The 22,131-nt window shown below is 34.0% G+C and overlaps 2 protein-coding genes across 2 annotated transcripts in view; both read right to left on the bottom strand.

Annotated features, from left to right (window-relative positions):
• LOC306884216 (collagen alpha-4(VI) chain-like) overlaps positions 1 to 12,829 on the bottom strand; it is a gene marked incomplete at both ends in the record, with an annotated part of 54,334 nt that extends 41,505 nt beyond the window's left edge. The window contains 2 exons of the mRNA XM_079439935.1: positions 882 to 957; positions 12,821 to 12,829. Coding sequence (XP_079296061.1) covers positions 882 to 957; positions 12,821 to 12,829 — 85 coding nt within the window. The remainder of the gene's footprint in view (positions 1 to 881; positions 958 to 12,820) is intronic.
• A 13-nt stretch (positions 12,830 to 12,842) lies between these two features.
• Positions 12,843 to 18,232, bottom strand: LOC306884215 (uncharacterized protein; the record flags this gene model as incomplete). Its single annotated transcript, XM_079439934.1, has 5 exons — positions 18,185 to 18,232; positions 17,904 to 17,987; positions 16,266 to 16,581; positions 15,546 to 15,691; positions 12,843 to 13,892 (listed from the first exon to the last, which is right to left on the bottom strand). The coding sequence occupies exons 3-5, from the start codon at positions 16,501 to 16,503 to the stop codon at positions 12,843 to 12,845; spliced, it is 1,434 nt and encodes a 477-aa protein (XP_079296060.1). The 5' UTR covers positions 16,504 to 16,581; positions 17,904 to 17,987; positions 18,185 to 18,232.
• Positions 18,233 to 22,131: the final 3,899 nt, after the last annotated feature.

Raw genomic sequence — 22,131 nt, 5'->3', positions numbered from 1 at the left:
CAATGCATTATGGGTTTGATTTCTCCTCATTAGGAAGTTGGCTTGCTGATGTTAGATGACAATACTCTAGTAAGCATAAAAATAAACAATGCATACAAATATTGATTAAAAAATGCATTATATTTTATTTATGTTTATTTACAAGCAACACACTTTTTTTATTTAGCGGCCATCTGCCATTATAGATGGATTTTTCCCAAGTATAGGTCTCTGCAGCAAAGTAATGGGAGTTACCAGATCGGGGCGTTTTTAGACCATGTGTCCTGATTGGCTGACGTCATAGTGATGGTAAGTTTAGGGGTGGGGTTAGGTAAGGGGGATCATTTTGTTTGTATGATTGAGAAACTCCCAGCAGTTTGAAAACACCCACAAATTCAGAAACGCCCTCTTTTACTCTGCAGAGACCTCAATCTCATTTTTCCTGAACTTGTTGCTATGCATTGTGGGATTTACTTCTACAAAAAGTATGCATGCAATGCTATCTTGGGGGGGCCATTCAGAAAGTGCGTGTTTTTGGATTGCACTGCGCTGCTTTTCCATTGTTTTTCAATGTAAATGTGTTAGACAGGCATGTTTGACCATGGCACTCATTTGTGTCTTGTGCAACGTGTTACACATGATATGACACTGCATACTAACTTGAATCTTTTCTAAACATGAACACATTGTGTGTATGCTCCCTTAGAATTTGAATACAATTAGGTATTTTTAGAGGTAGCGTGATACTGCTTACATTTTGGAACCGCTTACACTTTGCATCGGAAGCGTGCTTACTGTATGACTACTGGAAATGCTGCCTACGTAGGTTTTGGAACAGAGCCTTCACTGCTTGCTCAAAGAGGTGAAAAGGATCAAATGTGAATGTCTGCACTGGAGCTTACCAAAACAAATGATGCACCGTTTAATGCGATTTACTCCTCTGCCATCAACGACAATGTAGCTTCCGGTGTCATCAACCTGAGAGAGACATATGAGGTAGAAATTACCAATTTGCAGATGGATGTGCAGAACATTGGGAATGATGACATGCCAATTCCATGGAAATCTGAGGGCACAGAAATCTGCAAAAAGTCCCAGTTTCCCACAAATTTCAAACACCCATCCCTCACAAAATGCTATTTCTTGCATATTCGTTTATTAAATATTTGAGCTCATCTGATGAGTGTAGTACTCATTCGTCATCACAATCACTAATGATAATAAAAATAATTTGAAATATAGCTGCAAGCAGCGATTAACCGGGGTTCGTGAAATTGACACCCTTTAAGGTGGTCTTGGTCAACCTGGATGTACGGCTGACAGTTAAAAACATCCAGAATGGAGAGCAGGCTCACAGACACACAACACTCATGCACACACAGTGAAATTAAATGATTAAACTGGCCTATTAATACTCTATGAACATATTCACACACACACACACACACATTTAAATGAAATGGTCAAACGGTCACAGTAATAATTATTAAGCCTGCTTACACACACACTCACACATACAAACACACACAGAAACACTCATACACGGACATACATGCACACACATTTTGTTGCAGATATTTGAAATAAGTGATAGGTAACAAAGCCTATTGCACCTATTCGCTTTTTAAGAGTTTAGATGTCATTTTCAGGTTCCACTGTAATCATAATCTGGCAAAATTATAAAAACTGATATGTCTGTATGAACAAAATGGTAAACTTTGACTCAATGAGGTTTAAAATGTTATAACAGTGATTTTATAGCATCTCCATAAGCAACTTATGAACAGTACTGTTTAAGAGTTTAATAAGCCCATTAGTGGTCTTACGCTGCCATCTAGTGGTTATAAATGCCTATTTCTCATACAACACTGTGTTTTTGAGCTTTTTAACTGTAATAGTGTTATTTTTTGCCCAGTCTCTGTTAAATTATCACATTTTTTTGATAATTATTGACCTAGAGAGTCTAAAGAACAGCACTGCAATGATTTGATTGATTTTGAGTTAAAAACTGAAAGCTAGTTGACAAAAGCATGTTTTTCAAAATAATATCAATCTCAAAATTATTAAACTAGCCTATTAATACTCTATAAGCATATTTACATACACACAAAAACACACATGCACACACACATAGAAATGAAATGGTCAAACCATCACAATAACAATCATAAAGCCTGCTTACACACATACACACACACACACACACACACACAAACACACTTGTATACACACACACACACAGAAAAACACTTGTATACACACACACACACACACACACACAGAAACACTCATACACAGACATACATGCACACACATTTTGTTGCAGATGCAGATATTTCAAATAAGTGATAGGTAACAAAGCCTATTGCACTTATTCAGTTTTTAAGAGTTTAGATGTCATTTTTAGGTTTCACTGTAATCATAATCTGGCAAAATTATAAAAGCTGATATGTCTGTATGAACAAAATGGTAAACTTTGACTCAATGAGGTTTAAAATGTTATAACAGTGATTTTATAATGTTTTAACTTGAATCCTTCAGTAGCCATTGAACAGTGCTGTTTTACAGCTTAATAAGGCCATTAGTGGTCTTCCGCTGCCATCTAGTGGTTATAAATGCCAATTTCTCATACAACACTGTGTTTTTAAGCTTTATAACTATTATAGTGTTATTTTTGGCCCAGTCTCTCTTAAATTATAAAATTTTTTTGATAATTATTGATCCAGAGACTCCAGAGAACATCACTGCTGTGGTTTGATCGAGATTGAGCAAAAAAACAGAGACAAGTTAGCAAAAGTAGGTTTCTAACACATTTGTAAATAATTAATGAACGATTTGATTGACAGCATTAGTCCAAGAGGCAAAGTTGTTCAGAATGAGGGGATCTATCAGATGATATGAAGATGTAGTGTATAAGTGAATGTTATTAATATTTTATTGCAATTTGAGGTCATTTCCCTTAGAAATACTGTTTCAGAAGCCCTTTTTCACTGTTAAAGCACCACCTATGGTCCGATCTCCATGAAACTTTTCATGCTTGTTAACGGTCATGTGTCACATGTTTTCACCAACATTCGTAAAGTTTCAAGTTTTTGTTTACATTTTATAGGCTGTTGGGTTTTTGTGGCCACGTGTCCTTTTTTAAATGAGCCAATTATAGCTAACCAAAGGACAAAATTCAACATTTTTTCGATAACTATTGATCTAGAGAGTCCAGAGATTATTACTGCAGTTGTTTGTTTGAGATTGACCAAAAAACCAGAGACTAGTTCGCAAAAGTAGGTTTTAGACATATTTCTGAATAATTAATGAACGATTTGATTGACATCTTTGGTCCAAGAGGCAAAGTTGTTCAGAATGAGGAGATCTATCATATGATATGCATTATTTGTGGATATGTAAAACACCACGTGATCACTAGGCCAAAAATCTCGTTAGCGCCAACTTGTGGCCGATTTCTTTCAAAATTCTTACAGACCTTTGGGGCCTTGAGTCAAACATGGCCACTGAGTTTCGTTCCGATCGACCTCCGTTAACCTTGTCTAATAAGTGCTCAAATTTTAATGGCCGATGGCGGCCATGTTTTTTTAGATACGCGAATGTCCTCATAGATTTTTCAGCCACGTCGGACAAAGACACAGCATACCAAGTTTCAAGTCGATCGGACTAACGGTTACCCAGTTACAGTTCTTTCGATCTTATAGCGCCACCAAGTGGCAGATCAGTGGTATTTTTTGTTGTTTGACCAAAGTTCCTACTGCTATATATATGTACCAAGTTTGGTGAAGATATCTCATTTCGTTCACGAGTTATAGGATTTTTCGTAAAATAGGTCCTCGACTTTTAAACGTTTTTGGGCCCCATTACAAAAGTGAGTGGATGTTTCAAAGATTTTTTTGATAATTATTAATAAGCCCTAGACAGAGAAAATTTCGGCAGTAGATTGGTTGCGATTGGGTGAAAAACCTACGACTAGTTCACCAAAGTAGGTTTTAAACCTAATTGCGAATAGTTAAATAACGGTTTGATTGACAGAAATGCTCCTAGAGACAAAGTTGTTCAGAATGATGAGATCTATCATGTGATATGAATGACTTATGTATTTGTGAATATCTAAGATGTTTTTTTTACAGTTAATTTCATGTACAGTTGAAATATTGTGTTTTTGATAGCTTTTCTGACTGTTATAGCGCCACCTATGGTCCGATCTTGATGAAACTTTTCTTGCTTGTTCACAGTCATGTGACACATGTTTTCACCAACTTTCGTAAAGTTTCAAGTTTTCGTTTAGGTTTTATAGGCTGTTGGGTATGTGTGGCCACGCCTCCTTTTTGAAATGAGCCAATTATGGCTAACCAAAGGACAAAATTCAACATTTTTTCGATAATTATTGATCTAGAGAGTCCAGAGATTATTACTGCAGTGGTTTGATCGAAATTGAGTGAAAAACCAGAGACTAGTTCGCAAAAGTAGGTTTTAGACATATTTCTGAATACTTAATGAACGATTTGATTGACAGCTTTGGTCCAAGAGGAAATGTTGTTCATTATGAGGAGATCTATCAGATGATATGCATTATGTGTGGATATGTAAAACACCACGTGATTACAGAGCCAAAAATCTCGTTAGCGCCAACTTGTGGCCGATTTCTTTCTAAATTCTTACAGACCTTTAGGGCCATGAGTCGAACATGCCCACCGAGTTTTGTTCCGATCGACCTCCGTTAACCTTGTCTAATTGGTGCTTGAAATGTTTTGGCCAATGGCGGCCATGTTTTTTGAGATACGTGAATGTCCTCATATACACTTGTGCCCCTTTGGACCAAGATGCTGCATACCAATTTTGAAGCCGATCGGACCAACGGTTGCCTAGTTATAACCATTTATATGTTTTTTCTGTCTTATAGCGCCCCTAAGTGGCAGAGCTTCGCAATTTTTTTTATTTGACCAAAGATTGAGCTCGTACATATGTGTACCGAGTTTGGTGAATATAGCTCATTCCGTTCCAGAGCTATACTTCCAACAACATTTGGCTAACGTTAGCATAGACGCTAATTGGAGTACTGTATCGCCCGAAAATCAAAATTTCAACTTTTTTTTGATAATTATTGATATTCAGTGTCCACAGAATATTTCTGCACTGGTTTGGTTCCGATCGGGCGAAAAACCTAGGACTAGTTCGCAAAAGTAGGTCTGGGATATAGGTCAATTTTAGGGCAAGAAGGAAGCGTCGTAGCTCAAAAATTTCGGGCTCCACTTTTGTTCGGGCTAACCCAAGGATTGCAACGATGTAAAGTTTTTGAGTCTACGACACACGGTTTACGACTGTGGGCCAAAAATGTCTGAAATTTTAGGTTTTTGCGCTGTAGCGCCCCCGTTTGGCCGATTTGGCCGATTCTTTGTATCTGAGTAGCGAGCAAGACTACTACCTTCTGACCAAGTTTCAGCTCTCTAGCCCTTACGGTTTGGGCTGCACGATTCGTTTTAAGGCAGAATAATAATAATAATAATAATAATAATAATAAATATAGCTGCAAGCAGCGATTAACCGGGGTTCGTGAAATTGACACCCTTTAAGGTTGGCCAACCTGGATGTATGGCTGACAGTTAAAAACATCCAGAATGGAGAGCAGGCTCACAGACACACAACACTCATGCACACACACTGAAATTAAATGATTAAACTGGCCTATTAATACTCTATGAACATATTCACACACACACACACACACACACATTTAAATGAAATGGTCAAACGGTCACAGTAATAATTATTAAGCCTGCTTACACACACACTCACACATACAAACACACACAGAAACACTCATACACGGACATACATGCACACACATTTTGTTGCAGATATTTGAAATAAGTGATAGGTAACAAAGCCTATTGCACCTATTCGCTTTTTAAGAGTTTAGATGTCATTTTCAGGTTCCACTGTAATCATAATCTGGCAAAATTATAAAAACTGATATGTCTGTATGAACAAAATGGTAAACTTTGACTCAATGAGGTTTAAAATGTTATAACAGTGATTTTATAGCATCTCCATAAGCAACTTATGAACAGTACTGTTTAAGAGTTTAATAAGCCCATTAGTGGTCTTACGCTGCCATCTAGTGGTTATAAATGCCTATTTCTCATACAACACTGTGTTTTTGAGCTTTTTAACTGTAATAGTGTTATTTTTTGCCCAGTCTCTGTTAAATTATCACATTTTTTTTATAATTATTGACCTAGAGAGTCTAAAGAACAGCACTGCAATGATTTGATTGATTTTGAGTTAAAAACTGAAAGCTAGTTGACAAAAGCATGTTTTTCAAAATAATATCAATCTCAAAATTATTAAACTAGCCTATTAATACTCTATAAGCATATTTACATACACACAAAAACACACATGCACACACACATAGAAATGGTCAAACCATCACAATAACAATCATAAAGCCTGCTTACACACATACACACACACACACACACACACAAACACACAAACACACTTGTATACACACACACACACACACACAGAAAAACACTTGTATACACACACACACACACACACACACACAAACACACTTGTATACACACACACACACACACACAAACACACTTGTATACACACACATACACAAACACACACACACACACACACACACACAAACACACTTGTATACACACACACACACACACACACACAAACACACTTGTATACACACACACACACACACACACACACACACACATATACACAAACACACTTGTATACACACACACACACACAGAAACACTCATACACAGACATACATGCACACACATTTTGTTGCAGATGCAGATATTTGAAATAAGTGATAGGTAACAAAGCCTATTGCACTTATTCAGTTTTTAAGAGTTTAGATGTCATTTTTAGGTTTCACTGTAATCATAATCTGGCAAAATTATAAAAGCTGATATGTCTGTATGAACAAAATGGTAAACTTTGACTCAATGAGGTTTAAAATGTTATAACAGTGATTTTATAATGTTTTAACTTGAATCCTTCAGTAGCCATTGAACAGTGCTGTTTTACAGCTTAATAAGGCCATTAGTGGTCTTCCGCTGCCATCTAGTGGTTATAAATGCCAATTTCTCATACAACACTGTGTTTTTAAGCTTTATAACTATTATAGTGTTATTTTTGGCCCAGTCTCTCTTAAATTATAAAAATTTTTTGATAATTATTGATCCAGAGACTCCAGAGAATATCACTGCTGTGGTTTGATCGAGATTGAGCAAAAAAACAGAGACAAGTTAGCAAAAGTAGGTTTCTAACACATTTGTAAATAATTAATGAACGATTTGATTGACAGCATTAGTCCAAGAGGCAAAGTTGTTCAGAATGAGGGGATCTATCAGATGATATGAAGATGTAGTGTATAAGTGAATGTTATTAATATTTTATTGCAATTTGAGGTCATTTCCCTTAGAAATACTGTTTCAGAAGCCCCTTTTCACTGTTAAAGCACCACCTATGGTCCGATCTCCATGAAACTTTTCATGCTTGTTAACGGTCATGTGTCACATGTTTTCACCAACATTCGTAAAGTTTAAAGTTTTTGTTTACATTTTATAGGCTGTTGGGTTTTTGTGGCCACGTGTCCTTTTTTAAATGAGCCAATTATAGCTAACCAAAGGACAAAATTCAACATGTTTTCGATAACTATTGATCTAGAGAGTCCAGAGATTATTACAGCAGTGGTTTGATCGAGATTGACCAAAAAACCAGAGACTAGTTCGCAAAAGTAGGTTTTAGACATATTTCTGAATAATTAATGAACGATTTGATTGACATCTTTGGTCCAAGAGGCAAAGTTGTTCAGAATGAGGAGATCTATCATATGATATGCATTATTTGTGGATATGTAAAACACCACGTGATCACTAGGCCAAAAATCTCGTTAGCGCCAACTTGTGGCCGATTTCTTTCAAAATTCTTACAGACCTTTGGAGTCATGAGTCAAACATGCCCACCGAGTTTCATTCCGATCGACCTCCGTTAACCTTGTCTAATAAGTGCTCAAATTTTAATGGCCGATGGCGGCCATGTTTTTTTAGATACGCGAATGTCCTCATAGATTTTTCAGCCACGTCGGACAAAGACACAGCATACCAAGTTTCAAGTCGATCGGACTAACGGTTACCCAGTTACAGTTTTTTCGATCTTATAGCGCCACCAAGTGGCAGATCAGTGGTATTTTTTGTTGTTTGACCAAAGTTCCTACTGCTATATATATGTACCAAGTTTGGTGAAGATATCTCATTTCGTTCACGAGTTATAGGATTTTTCGTAAAATAGGCCCTCGACTTTTAAACGTTTTTGGGCCCCATTACAAAAGTGAGTGGATGTTTCAAAGATTTTTTTGATAATTATTAATAAGCCCTAGACAGAGAACATTTCGGCAGTAGATTGGTTGCGATTGGGTGAAAAACCTACGACTAGTTCACCAAAGTAGGTTTTAAACCTAATTGCGAATAGTTAAATAACGGTTTGATTGACAGAAATGCTCCTAGAGACAAAGTTGTTCAGAATGATGAGATCTATCATGTGATATGAATGACTTGTGTATTTGTGAATATCTAAGATGTTTTTTTTACAGTTAATTTCATGTACAGTTGAAATATTGTGTTTTTGATGGCTTTTCTGACTGTTATAGCGCCACCTATGGTCCGATCTTGATGAAACTTTTCTTGCTTGTTCACAGTCATGTGACACATGTTTTCACCAACTTTCGTAAAGTTTCAAGTTTTCGTTTAGGTTTTATAGGCTGTTGGGTATGTGTGGCCACACCTCTTTTTTTAAATTAGCCAATTATGGCTAACCAAAGGACAAAATTCAACATTTTTTCGATAATTATTGATCTAGAGAGTCCAGAGATTATTACTGCAGTGGTTTGATCGAAATTGAGTGAAAAACCAGAGACTAGTTCGCAAAAGTAGGTTTTAGACATATTTCTGAATAATTAATGAACGATTTGATTGACAGCTTTGGTCCAAGAGGAAAAGTTGTTCATTATGAGGAGATCTATCAGATGATATGCATTATGTGTGGATATGTAAAACACCACGTGATTACAGAGCCAAAAATCTCGTTAGCGCCAACTTGTGGCCGATTTCTTTCAAAATTCTTACAGACCTTTAGGGCCATGAGTCGAACATGCCCACCGAGTTTTGTTCCGATCGACCTCCGTTAACCTTGTCTAATTGGTGCTTGAAATGTTTTGGCCAATGGCGGCCATGTTTTTTCAGATACGTGAATGTCCTCCTATACACTTGTGCCCCTTTGGACCAAGACGCTGCATACCAATTTTGAAGCCGATCGGACCAACGGTTGCCTAGTTATAACCATTTATATGTTTTTTCTGTCTTATAGCGCCCCTAAGTGGCAGAGCTTCGCAATTTTTTTTATTTGACCAAAGATTGAGCTCGTACATATGTGTACCGAGTTTGGTGAATATAGCTCATTCCGTTCCAGAGCTATACTTCCAACAACATTTGGCTAACGTTAGCATAGACGCTAATTGGAGTACTGTATCGCCCGAAAATCAAAATTTCAACTTTTTTTTGATAATTATTGATATTCAGTGTCCACAGAATATTTCTGCACTGGTTTGGTTCCGATCGGGCGAAAAACCTAGGACTAGTTCGCAAAAGTAGGTCTGGGATATAGGTGAATTTTAGGGCAAGAAGGAAGCGTCGTAGCTCAAAAATTTCGGACTCCACTTTTGTTCGGGCTAACCCAAGGATTGCAACGATGTAAAGTTTTTGAGTCTACGACACACGGTTTACGACTGTGGGCCAAAAATGTCTGAAATTTTAGGTTTTTGCGCTGTAGCGCCCCCGTTTGGCCGATTTGGCCGATTCTTTGTATCTGAGTAGCGAGCAAGACTACTACCTTCTGACCAAGTTTCAGATCTCTAGCCCTTACGGTTTGGGCTGCACGATTCGTTTTAAGGCAGAATAATAATAATAAATATAGCTGCAAGCAGCGATTAACCGGGGTTCGTGAAATTGACACCCTTTAAGGTTGGCCAACCTGGATGTATGGCTGACAGTTAAAAACATCCAGAATGGAGAGCAGGCTCACAGACACACAACACTCATGCACACACAGTGAAATTAAATGATTAAACTGGCCTATTAATGCTCTATAAGCATATTCACACACACAGAAACACACATGCACACACACATAAATGAAATGGTCAGACTATCACAGTAATAATCATTAAGCCTGCTAACACACACACAGTTGTTTGATATTTAAAATAAGTGATAGGTAAGAAAGATTATTGCACATATTCACTTTTTAAGAGTTTAGATGTCATTTTCAGGTTCCACTGTAATCATAATTTGGCAAAATTATAAAAACTGATATGTCTGTATGAACAAAATGGTAAACTTTGACTTAATGAGGTTTAAAATGTTATAACAATGATTTTATAATGTTTCATCATGAATCCTTCAGTAGCCATTGAACAGTGCTGTTTTACAGCTTAATAAGGCCATTAGTGGTCTTACGCTGACATCTAGTGGTTATAAAAGCCAATTTCTCATACAACACTGTGTTTTTAAGCTTTTTAACTATAAAAGTTTTATTTCTTGCCCAATCTCTCTTAAATTATCAAAAATGTTTGATAAATATTGATGTAGAGTTTTAATAATAGGGCAATAAATGTATTGAGTTTAAATGCTAGGACTAGTTTAGAAAAGTTAGAAGATGACTTCATTGTGATATTGTAAGTTGTAGATGTCATATGTGAAAATGCTAAGATTTATCAATAGAAATGGCAGAATTTTTTTGTCATAAATATCTATAAAATGTGTATATAGAATTTTGCTGAACTTGAAAATTTTAAGACAGTAAAACAAAAAGAAAAAATGAAGAAAATGCTGGAAATGTTTTATGGAGTTTCATGTGGTGTACTTGGTTGGGCTTGAACTAAGGGGTTGGATGGAAACTTTTTTTTTCTAGGACCATGAAGATGAGAGAAAGTTTAATTGATCTGACATCACCAGTTTAAGTTGTAATACTTGTTCTGAAAGTTTGTTTTAAGTGCAACTGGTCTCAAAACAAATTAATTTAGATATGTTAGTGGCTTACAAGAGATTTTGTCTTTAAAAGATCCATGTTAATCATGTCAGGCATCATCATCATGAGAAGGGAAGGATCAACATATCTCAGAAAATGCAATGGCAGGCTGACATTTATGTTAAAGGAAAGAAGAAATTGGTCTATCAATTATTAGTTTTGTACTTTTGTCATTTATTAAAAGTAAATAAAATGTTGACCTCATGGATAATTAAATAATAAATTTAATTTCAGTTTTTTGCAGGAACTTTCAGTCTTTAGTGCAGCTATGAAAACAGATTCAAAAAGAATATAATTAACAACAAAGTGGTTAAGCTGGAAAAATAGTATGTGAAGTATTGTTTAGTGTTAGCAATAGGCAAATAATTTGACAGAAACAAATTGGCTTGAAGTACAGAATTTTTATTGTACGTGACTTAGTATATATGGATGGAACAGTAAAACATAATTAACAAAGTTGTACATAAGTGCAATTGAAAAATTTGTATAAAACACCTTTGGACGTAAATGTGAGAAGTATAATTTGAATTAACAGTACAAATTGGTGCTTTTCATTTGGAAGGAAAAAAAGTGTAAAAGAATTAAGTAAAGAATTAAACAAAGGTGAAAGTGTTTTAAACTTTTAATAGTAAATATGAAAGAAAATTGTAATTTTTTTATTTTAAAGACAAGAACATATTTTGCACTGTTAAGTTACTGTATATATATATATATATATATATATATAAATATAGCCATTTATAAAAAAATAGAAACAGAAAACTTAAGAAAATATATTGTGTATTTGTTAACATAGAACAATAACCTATGTATACTTTTTGTTTGTAACATGCAAACAATTTAAAGAACGAAATGTAAATAGTGTGTTTGCATAAAAGTTTAATGAATGTGTGCATATTCTCTAGAAAAGACTAAAACAAAGTTACACGTTTGTGCAGTAAAATGAGGATATTTGCACATTTGGAAAGTTAATGCAATTTAGTATTGTGCATTTAGAGAAAAATAATATATATATGTATAGAAAATGTATGTATGAAATGTTTGTATGAAAAATTTATTTTAAAAAAATAAAGAGGAAAAAAGGGAGAAGAACAAAATAATGAAAAAATGTTTGTAAAATGTATATTAAAAGATAGTTTTGGAAAGTTAAGATACTGAAATTTAAATCTAAAATATTTATATTTTAATAATAAAGGTTTTTCTATAAAACCAAAAAAAGTATGGTATAATAAACTATTTTGTATTGTTAATTTAACATATACATATATATATATATATATATATATAAGTTAGAGATAGAAAACTTAACAAATGTATTTGTTAAATGTATAATGTATTTGCTTAAAAGTTCAATCACTGTGTGCATATTTGGTAGATTTTTTTTTAAACGTAGTTACATCCCTGATGAAAAAAATTGCTTATGCTGGTTAGGTATGTTTTGGTGCTGGAATGCTGGTTTTAGCTGGTTTTGTGCTGATTTATGCTGGTCCTTAGCTGGTTAATGCTGGTGCTTTGCTGGTACAAGTATAAATCAGCAAAGCACCAGCATAAACCAGCATTCCAGCACCAAAACATACCTAACAAGCATATGCTGGTTTTTTCATCAGGGATAATTATGCACTTGAGAATTATTTAGAATATATTTACATTTTTGGAAAAATATTTGAATGTTCTGTATTTAGAATTCTTTTCAAAGGAAATAGACTACCTGATCCATATTGTGAAAACGCTTACTGTTCTAGGAACAGTTCACTAATATCGTCGAAGTCTTCATTGTCTGCAGCATTTGTTTCTTTGGTTTTGTCTTTTGTTGGATTGTCTGATGTTTTGTTTTGTTTTTCTGTTGATGGTGGAGTAGGTTGTTTCTGGGCTTGTTTTTTGGTAATTGTTGTGTGTGGTGTTTTTTGTCTTTTCTGTGGTCTTTCTTGTTTTGTTGACTTTGGAACTGGTGGTGGGACAACAGTGGCGTTTGAAACTTCCTCAAGTTGTGTTGGATAGTTTGGTATGCTTTGTTGTTTTTGTGGTGTTTGTAGACTCTGGTCACTGGCTATAGCACAAAGTTCTTCATCACTGTCACTATCTATGTCTGTTTTTTGTTGCGGGTCTGTATTGTTTAGTTTTGAAAGTGAGGTGATTTGGTTCTCAGAGGTGTACTGAATTGTTAACGGTTCTGTGGTGAGAAGGAATTCTTCGATTTCTTGATTGTCCATTATGTTGAGATTGCATTCCTTTCTGATGAATGTTGAGAGGACTGAGTTTGATATTGAAAGTGCTAGTTCTTCTTTCCCTAATTTGAACGTTAGAGTGCCGTTGCATTTGGTTAGATAGCTTTGTCCTTTCCTCAGGATTTTACAGCTTTGGCATCTGTGGAATGGATCCTTTGGACTTAAGTTTTGTTGCAGTGTGTGGCACTTTGGGCAAAGTTTCATGATGTGTACTGCAGCACCTTCCACTGATGCAGTCAGGTGGTTGATTGAGGTTGTTTGGGGAATGATATTTGTTGGTGTTGAAGACAATAGAGATGTCTTGAGAGGTTCTATGGTGGTTTGTCGTGTTGTAGTTAAAGTCAGTTTCCCATTGTAGTTTCTCGTCGTAAGGTTAGTGAAAGTGTAAGACTCCCTGGTTTTTACTGCTTCCATGTGGGTCTCCCAGAGTGTTAATTCCATGGATGATGTGGAATCTGCAACTTGACAAGTCTTCAGTTCCCAGTCTGTTCCTCGAATATTAACCGTGTTGCTTGTTGGTGGGATGTTGTAGACCGCTGCTTGCAGTGTTGAAATCTATAAGTTATAGTATAGTGTTGTTAGACTGTTAAAGGCTAGGTTATGAAAAAAATGAAAATGCTATCATTAATTACTTATGCTAAAGTTGTTGCAAATGTGTTAGACCTTTGTTCATCTTTAGAACACAAGTTAAATTATTTTTGTTGGAATCTGAGAAGTTTTTGTCTCTCTAGAAAAAGGTTTGAAAATGTATGAAAACATTAACAAAATAGTCCTTGTCATGTCAGTGGTTCAATTGTCATTTTATGAAGCTATAGGAATACATTTTGTTTTTTAAAAAGAAAATTAATGACTTTATTCAACAATTTGTATTTCCAAGGTAATGTGTTTGGCCATTAGCAAGGGCTGTGTGATGCATGCATGTGGTGCTGCTTATGTATATATTGTTGTACTGCAATTTGTTTAGGAGCAGGTGTTGTGGTACTCATAATAATGCTGGAAGATTGTAAGGTGTGGGAGAAGAATTGTTGAGTAAAGTTAGTTTTGTTCTTTTGCAAATAAAAATATTCTTGTAGGTTTATCAAATTATGGTTGAACTACAGACATTGTATGGACTATTTTGTGAATGGTTTTGGTATTATTGTGTGATTTAATGTAATGGCAGTCTTGTTGTCTATGCAGGGTCAGAAAGTGATTGGATTTCACTAAAATTATGTTAAAGGATAACTATTGCCAAAATGCAACCTGGGCTGTTTTTTTATTGTAAATGAGACAAAGTTATATCTAAAAGCATAATTACAACGAACAAGCTGTTTTCTGGTCAAATGGCCGGTAAATGGGAGTGCTAAGGGCATTACTTTGAGTGCATGAAAATCGATATTTTTACAACACTGAGAAGGCTCGACACACCATGAAACTTTGCTCGAAGTATCGCCTGGGTCTCTACACATGAAGTTGAGCATTGTGAACATTGTTTGTGTACACAGAGTTTACTAAAAAGAAAGGTTTTGAACAACACACTTTCACTGTTTGAGTTTCTGCTCGCAGCCATCTTGCCAGTCAAGAAATGTTGATCTCAGAATGTGACATAATAGTGAGGAGAGTAAAGATGGATAGCTCCTAAAGTATATTTACATATAAATGCATGGTTAATTCGTTGTTTTGTCGCAAGTGAAAAACAATATTAACTTTCTAGTTGTAAAAAGAGCCTCATATGGAGTCCATTCATTCGCATTCGGAGATCGTCATTTCTTGACTGGCAAGACGGCTGCGAGTGGAAACCCAAACAATTTCTGTTTCCTAGTGTTGTAAAAATCTCGATTTTGATGCTCTCAAAGTAATGCCCCTAGCACTGCCATTCACTGGTCATTTGACCAGAAAACGAAATCACAGTCAACCTTAAAAACGGCTCATTTGTCGTAATGATGCTTCTAGATATAAGTTTGTCTTGTTTACAATTAAAAAAAAAAAACAGCTCAGGTTGCATTTTGGCAATAGTTATCTTTTAATTTGTGTTTCAAAGATGAATCATGCTTGGAACAAAGTGAGAGAAAGTAATTAATGACAGAATTAACATTTTTGTACTATAATAAGAATTAATAGTGTACATTAACAAAAAGTGTATTAATGTGTGTGAATGCAATGACTTGAAAATAAAGTTTGTCAATTGAATGTATAGTAGTGCTTAAAGTATTTTAAAATGATACATACCTTTTGATTTGCAGGCATGGTTTTTATTTCTGCGATGGTTAGAGCGGCCGATTCCTTGGGTGGTTTGTGAGGGAAATTTAGTTCTGTGACATCAATTGTTGTTTCATAGTTCATAATGACATCGTATTTTTTGTCATCTGTTTGGCCTATGAAGTGCAAAAAAAAAAACATTTTAAAAACGTTTTTCCAGTTTAGTGAAAATTGTAATTTGTTTCTAATATCATATTTTTTGTTTTTAATATAGTTTAAGAAAACTGATGCTGATAATATCAAAAATAAATAAAATTATATTTAAAATGTGTAAAAGATCCCAAATAAAAGTTTATGCAGTGTAAAGTACAAAATCAATTAAAATTAGCAGAAACTAGGATTTAACCATTTTAATGTAAGTGCCATTTATTAAAATCTATTTATGCTACCTCCATGAGATTAAATTTTGTACTTTGAGCGTACTTAAATGCAATTTGAGAATGTTTCTAGAAAATGTCCTTTAGATTTTAGTGATTAATTTTGTAAAGTAAGAGTTGTGTGGTACAGTTAGAGTAAGTAAGGAGGGAGTTCTGTGAATAGTAAAATGATAAATGTTTTTGAATTAAAATTAAACAACATACAAACTAAAACCCTAACAGATATTTTAAAATGACAGAAATAATAACTATAGAAAGAAAGAGAGCATGAATTCAAAGTGACTGCTGAATACAGAGCAAATTGTGTACTTACTTATTTTTTTTCTGGCATTGTGAATTTTGACAGGTGTTTTGTTCCTTGCAGCTACTGCTACTTGGCTATGCATTTCTGGAGTGAACACCACAGTGTTATGGTACTGATGTCTGTCAATTTGAATGATAGCATTAAAGTACCGAAAATTTTTTTGAGACATTTTCACAGGTGATACTGAATGGAAGTAGCCTGTAACTGTCTCTGGAGGTTCATTGGTCTTAGCTTCTTTGTAATTCATCGTACTGAAGTGATGAATAGTAGTCGGTGTGGTAGTGTTATTGACTGAAGTTGGTTAATATAAGAACTCCTTAGTAAGCTGAAAATAAAGAGAAAAACATGAGAATTTTAGTGAAGTGAAATTTAGATAATTGATATAATATTTTGTACCAAAATAGAATATATTTTTAGAAATTCTATTAGAATAGAATAATTTATAGATGTATATAATCTTAATTTGTTCAGGGCTATTTGTAGTCCTTTGCATAGTAAGTGGTTGTTTAGGTACTACCAGCTGAAAGGGAGGCTAATGAGTGCTCCATTGCCTCCATTTGATTCTTTAATTAACATAAAACATAGCTGTATATCTTCTAATATTTTTATTTGTAGTTGTTTAGTTTAGTTTCACTTTTTAATCAATTAAGGGTTTAGTGCATTATATTATCTGCTCTGCCTGGTGGTGAATGTTGTCAGTAAAAGTGAGCACTGGAAATGGTCATGATTACTTGGATTAATTGTTTCCTGTTGAAAATGTGAATGTTATTATTGCTTAGTGTTGTACAAAGATGAATTGTATTTATGAATAAAAACAATCTTTTAAAGCAATAATGTTCAATATGATCCTAATTGAAAGAAATATAAGGATTATTGTTTGTATTAATTGGTAATGCTTTAGTATATGGGTGCACAAATATTTATTAAGTAATGCAGACATAATCATGAGTTGATATACAAGTCATGAAGAATTAAACCATTTATTAATAATTACTGCTTTAGCAAGAAATTATCATTTTATATGATTCATAGATTAAGTAACCAATAAATTGTTATTAGTTAAATGTGTCATAATGTATTCATTGCCTAATAATTTATTTTATTAACTATAGTGTAAATTCATGTTTTAATTACTACAATGGGTTCAAGCCATGCATTTCAACTTCCAGCTTTAATTAATGATTAGCTAAACAGTATTACTTAAAGATTAGTTAATAGTTATGTGATTCATGAAGTAAAGTCATAGCATAATGATATTTTTGTAAATCTTTAGCTACTGATTAATTAAAGCTCACTACTGGAAGTTGAAGTACATAGCTTTGACCACTGTGGTAACTAACATGAATATACATCATTAGTTAATAAAATATGTTATTAGGAAATTAATAAATTATGATACATTTAACTAATAACAATGTATTGATTACTTAATCTATGAATCACATAGAGTGGTTCTTAGTTGCTGATGTAGCAATAATTAATAAATAGTTTAGTTCTTTATGAATTATACATTAACCTATGATTATCTGTGCTTTGATTACGTATGAATTAATGCATATTTGTGCACCAGTATTGTAAAGTGTTAGCTAATAATTTAGCCACTAATTCACAACAAAGATTTATGTGAGATATGACATTGGGTCTTACCTGCCACTTGGGGATGATAATTTAGTGGTGTTCTTGTTCGGCTGGAAACAAATGGATAGTTTCGTCTAGTTGAAATGTTTTCGGCTGGGAATAAATATAACAAGACAACAGAAAAATTGATTAACATGGTGTCTTCACGTGTTTCCACAAAAATGGTCCTATAAATGTGTCCGGCATTGGCTTTGCCACCACGTAATATACAGCATAAGTAATTTTTTCTTTGGTTTATAACTTATTGTGTAAAAGAGAACAACCGTGAATAATCCTATTATAGCTCTTACCTGCACGTCTGTTGCGAGATGTTCGGTTGCTGGTGTAATTGCGTCATCAAATTAGACACGAAAATTCAGTTTAGATGAGTTTTCGCCATCTAGTGGTATGGAATATTGTGGTTTGGTAGATGGGTGTTAGTAAAAATGAATGCATACACTACATTAGATAGTGTAGGATTATATTAAAATATGATATTTGTTTAAACTATCAGGAGTTTAAAGTTTTCATAAAACAGGACAGACAGACCATAGTATACACAGTCATACATTTTGTTGTAGATTAATATGTTTTATTTAAATAATAGGTAAATGCGTACATTTAGTTATCTCTTTACAATATCGTTTTCAGATTTCAATGTAATTATATTGTGTTTTTATTATTCCATGCTCTAAAGGGCGCGTGCGCGATTTATTACAGGAGAGAACGCCGCTTCCGTTTTGCCAGGAAAGGACACCATTTTGTCTTTTACGGCAAGCAGGTAAGCACATGGCGTGATTGCTCTGTCTGTAATCTTAATCATCCATGCATTAATGTTTGTCATCCATGATCGTTTTAAGACAGTATAAGTTGTTGTTTCTGTTTTTGTGTGTTTTGTGGTTGTATTATGTAAATAAATGTTTAAAAGGTAACGTTTTATTTCAGGACTAGATTTGCATTATTCACTCGGTCATCGTATTGATTAGAAGATGAAATAAGTGTCTATAATCTGTTTATAGGACGTTTGGTGTTGTGATTAATATTATTATTTTAATACTATTAGTTAATGTAATAAATTGTTAGTATTGAGATGTTTGAAGCGTATGTTTGTAATTGTTTATTGCTCAAGTGTTTTTTTCTCTTTGATTAAACATCATTACCTTCATATTTTAAAGGATAGGTGATAAAATCGATAGATAGGTTAATGTATTGTATATAGCACGTGCAGTGCATGCACACGAGGACCGTAAATATGTTAGCTGTTAATTGATCTTTTGCGGAGAGAGTTTGATTGACAGGTCATGTGAGCTATCATATTCATATTTTGTGCTTTATGTAAATATTAATAGACGTCGTTTATCGTGCTACTTGAGCAGAGGCAATACAGCAATCTTTAAAGACAGATTAAGGAGCCACAAAACGGTGTTTATTGTTTGAATTTCTTACAATATGATAAATTATGAAGCTGAGAGCTTGTTTCATACCAGAAGTAACCTGTTTTGTCATGTCTGTGAGCCTGTTGTCAGCTTATTTTTTGCTCAGCATTTTTTTAGTGAATAAAAGCATGATGTGAACAGTTGCTAAGGAGGGTGGGGGTTTACAAAGACTCAATTGTAGCCTTTTTTACTAAAGCTAGTTGCTGAATCTGTGGCATTTATTGCATAACATTAAATGTATTATTCTTTATTGTTCCTAAAATTCTCCAAGTACTATGAATGACAGGAATAGTTTCATAATCATTAGTGTATTAGTTTCATATTTCATTTGTAGTTAAAAGTTTTCTGTGTTTGTTGTCCATACATAACTGAACGGGGCAGTAATGGATGTTTTTGATCAGCAGAGACAGGGCTGGTAAGGAATGTGTAACATGATTGACAGACAAGCAGCAAATTATGGTTTTTCATAGTCACAACAGCCACTGCTGAAGTGAAAGCAAATCCTATACAGTCAGTAATGGTCATCAGATTATATAATTCAGTGGATAAAGAATATAAATTAGAATTGTGTGTAAAGAAACAAAGTAAATGTAATGATATCAGCATGTGTCTGAATTTGCATAGTTTTTACTAAAAGCCCTATTTGACCATGTTTAGTGAAGCCTGCACATAACTGTCTGCTTCAGTTTTGTCAACAGGCAAATGTTTTATATATATATATATTTATGTTTTATATATTATCCCACAGTTCTGTGTTGCAGAATATTTGGAGAAGACTGATTTGAGGTAAGATGTTACTTTTATTGTTTTTTTATTAATTAATATTGCAATAATATGGCATAATGAAGTGCAGTCAAAGGTTACATGCTCCTTGCAGAATCTGCCAAATGTTAATTGTTTTACCAAAATAAGAGGGGTCATACAAAGTGAATGGGATGTTATTGTTTATTAAGTATTGATCTGAATAATGTTTCATTTATTATATATATACAGACACACACACAAAGATCACAAAAGATACTAATAGTTGAGTTTATTTAAATGATCCCGTTCAAACGTTTACTATACACTTGGTATTGTTGTTATCTGAATTATCCACAGCTGTTTTGTTTTTTTGGTTTGTTTAGTGATAGTTGTTAATGAGTCCCATTTGTTTGTCCTGAACAGGTAAACTGCCTGCTGTTCTTTTAGAAAAATCCTAAAGATGCCACAAATTGTTTGGTTTTCCAGCAATTTTGTGTATTTGAACCCTTTCCAACAATGAACATGCATTAAGTGTCAGGGGTGAAAACTTTTTGAAATTGTAGTTCAGGGTAAATTTAACTTAAGTTGTCTTCTGGGCAACAGGTAAGTAGCTTTTGAAGGTTAGTATTACATTAAAAATATGATATTTAGGCAAAAAAAAAAAAAAAAAGTATAAATCTTTATTCTGTTCAAAAGTTTACATCCCTGCTTCTTAATGAATGTTTTTACGTTTTGTAGGATCAGTGAGCATTTGAAGCTTTGGTAATAGATGCATATGAGTCACTAAGTTGTGCTCTTTGTGAAAAGATGGATCTTAAAATCATACAGTCATAGTTGGAAAGGGTTCAAATCCAAAAAAATGCTGCAAAACACACAATTTGTGGGCCTGTAGGATTGTTCTGAAGAACAGGAGGCAGTTTCAGTGTTCAGAACAAACAAGGGACTCATGAACAACTATCACTAAACAAAAAATAGCTGTGGGTCATTAGGATGTTATGAACAAAGTGTATGTAAACTTTTGAGGGGGGGGTCATTTTTATTTAATTCTCACTTGTGCACTATGTAAACATCTTTCATGTGAAATATCTTATTCCGGTGAGTACTAACTAAACAACAATATTTTGTATTATCTGTTAGAGCTGCATAATTAATTGTTAAAAAAATTGCGATCTCAATTCAAACACTCATACAATCTAATTTCTAAATGACCACGTAAATATTGAGAGCTGACATTTACCATGTTTGCGTAATAAACAGCTTTACAAACATTCTTTTCCAACTACACAGAATGATTTCTGTCTTAGTCATTCATATTCATATCACAGAAATACTGGGATGAAAGTTTATAGTTCAGATTTTGTTGCTGACAAAATGGAGCACGCCATCTTTTGAAAGTAACTGATGCTTCAGATAACATTTGTGTTGATTGCATTTAAAATTGCCTAAAATAAAATCTATATATTTTAAATAGTTCAAACTTATAATAATGCTGGTTTTAAACAAGAAAACAGTCATGGTACCCTGGTCTCATGTTTCCATCAGCACTGAAATGCAGGTTTTATCTGCAGCTACATTATGGTGTGTTAATTAGCTGTGTTTATGTGCTTGTCGACACTCCCCTTTTTATGCAAACACTTCCTTCTTTGTACAACTTATTCACCCTCTTTTTCACAGTAGGCCAAGCCTTTATTTGGAACAGTTTTCAAATCAGAGGTGTGAAAAAACGTTTCATTATACTTTAAATCTATTGATATTGTTGTTGTGTTGTCCACACTGATTAGTTCTTCCATGCTCTTGCAAGTGAATAAATGTTTTCTATGCATGTAAGTGTTCTGAAGTGGCATTATCAAATTGAATCAGTTAAAATGTTAGTAACTTAGAAATAAAACCAGAAGAGTAATTTTATCTGTCATGTACAATTTTTAAAAACAATATTAAAATCTGTTCTTTAGGAAATTCTGAAATAGTGAAAATAGTGATAGCTAGTTGGTGTTATTTGTTTGCGAGTAATGACTAATTATCAGTCTGATCATTATATAAGTTAGTGTTGCTTTAGAACATGTTTGAATGGCTATGTG

This window comes from Barbus barbus, assembly GCF_936440315.1.
Source record: "Barbus barbus genome assembly, chromosome: 18".
NCBI classification, from domain to species: domain Eukaryota; kingdom Metazoa; phylum Chordata; class Actinopteri; order Cypriniformes; family Cyprinidae; genus Barbus; species Barbus barbus.
Note: the sequence above shows the minus strand (reverse complement) of the source record. Positions and strands in the feature narration are given on the sequence as shown.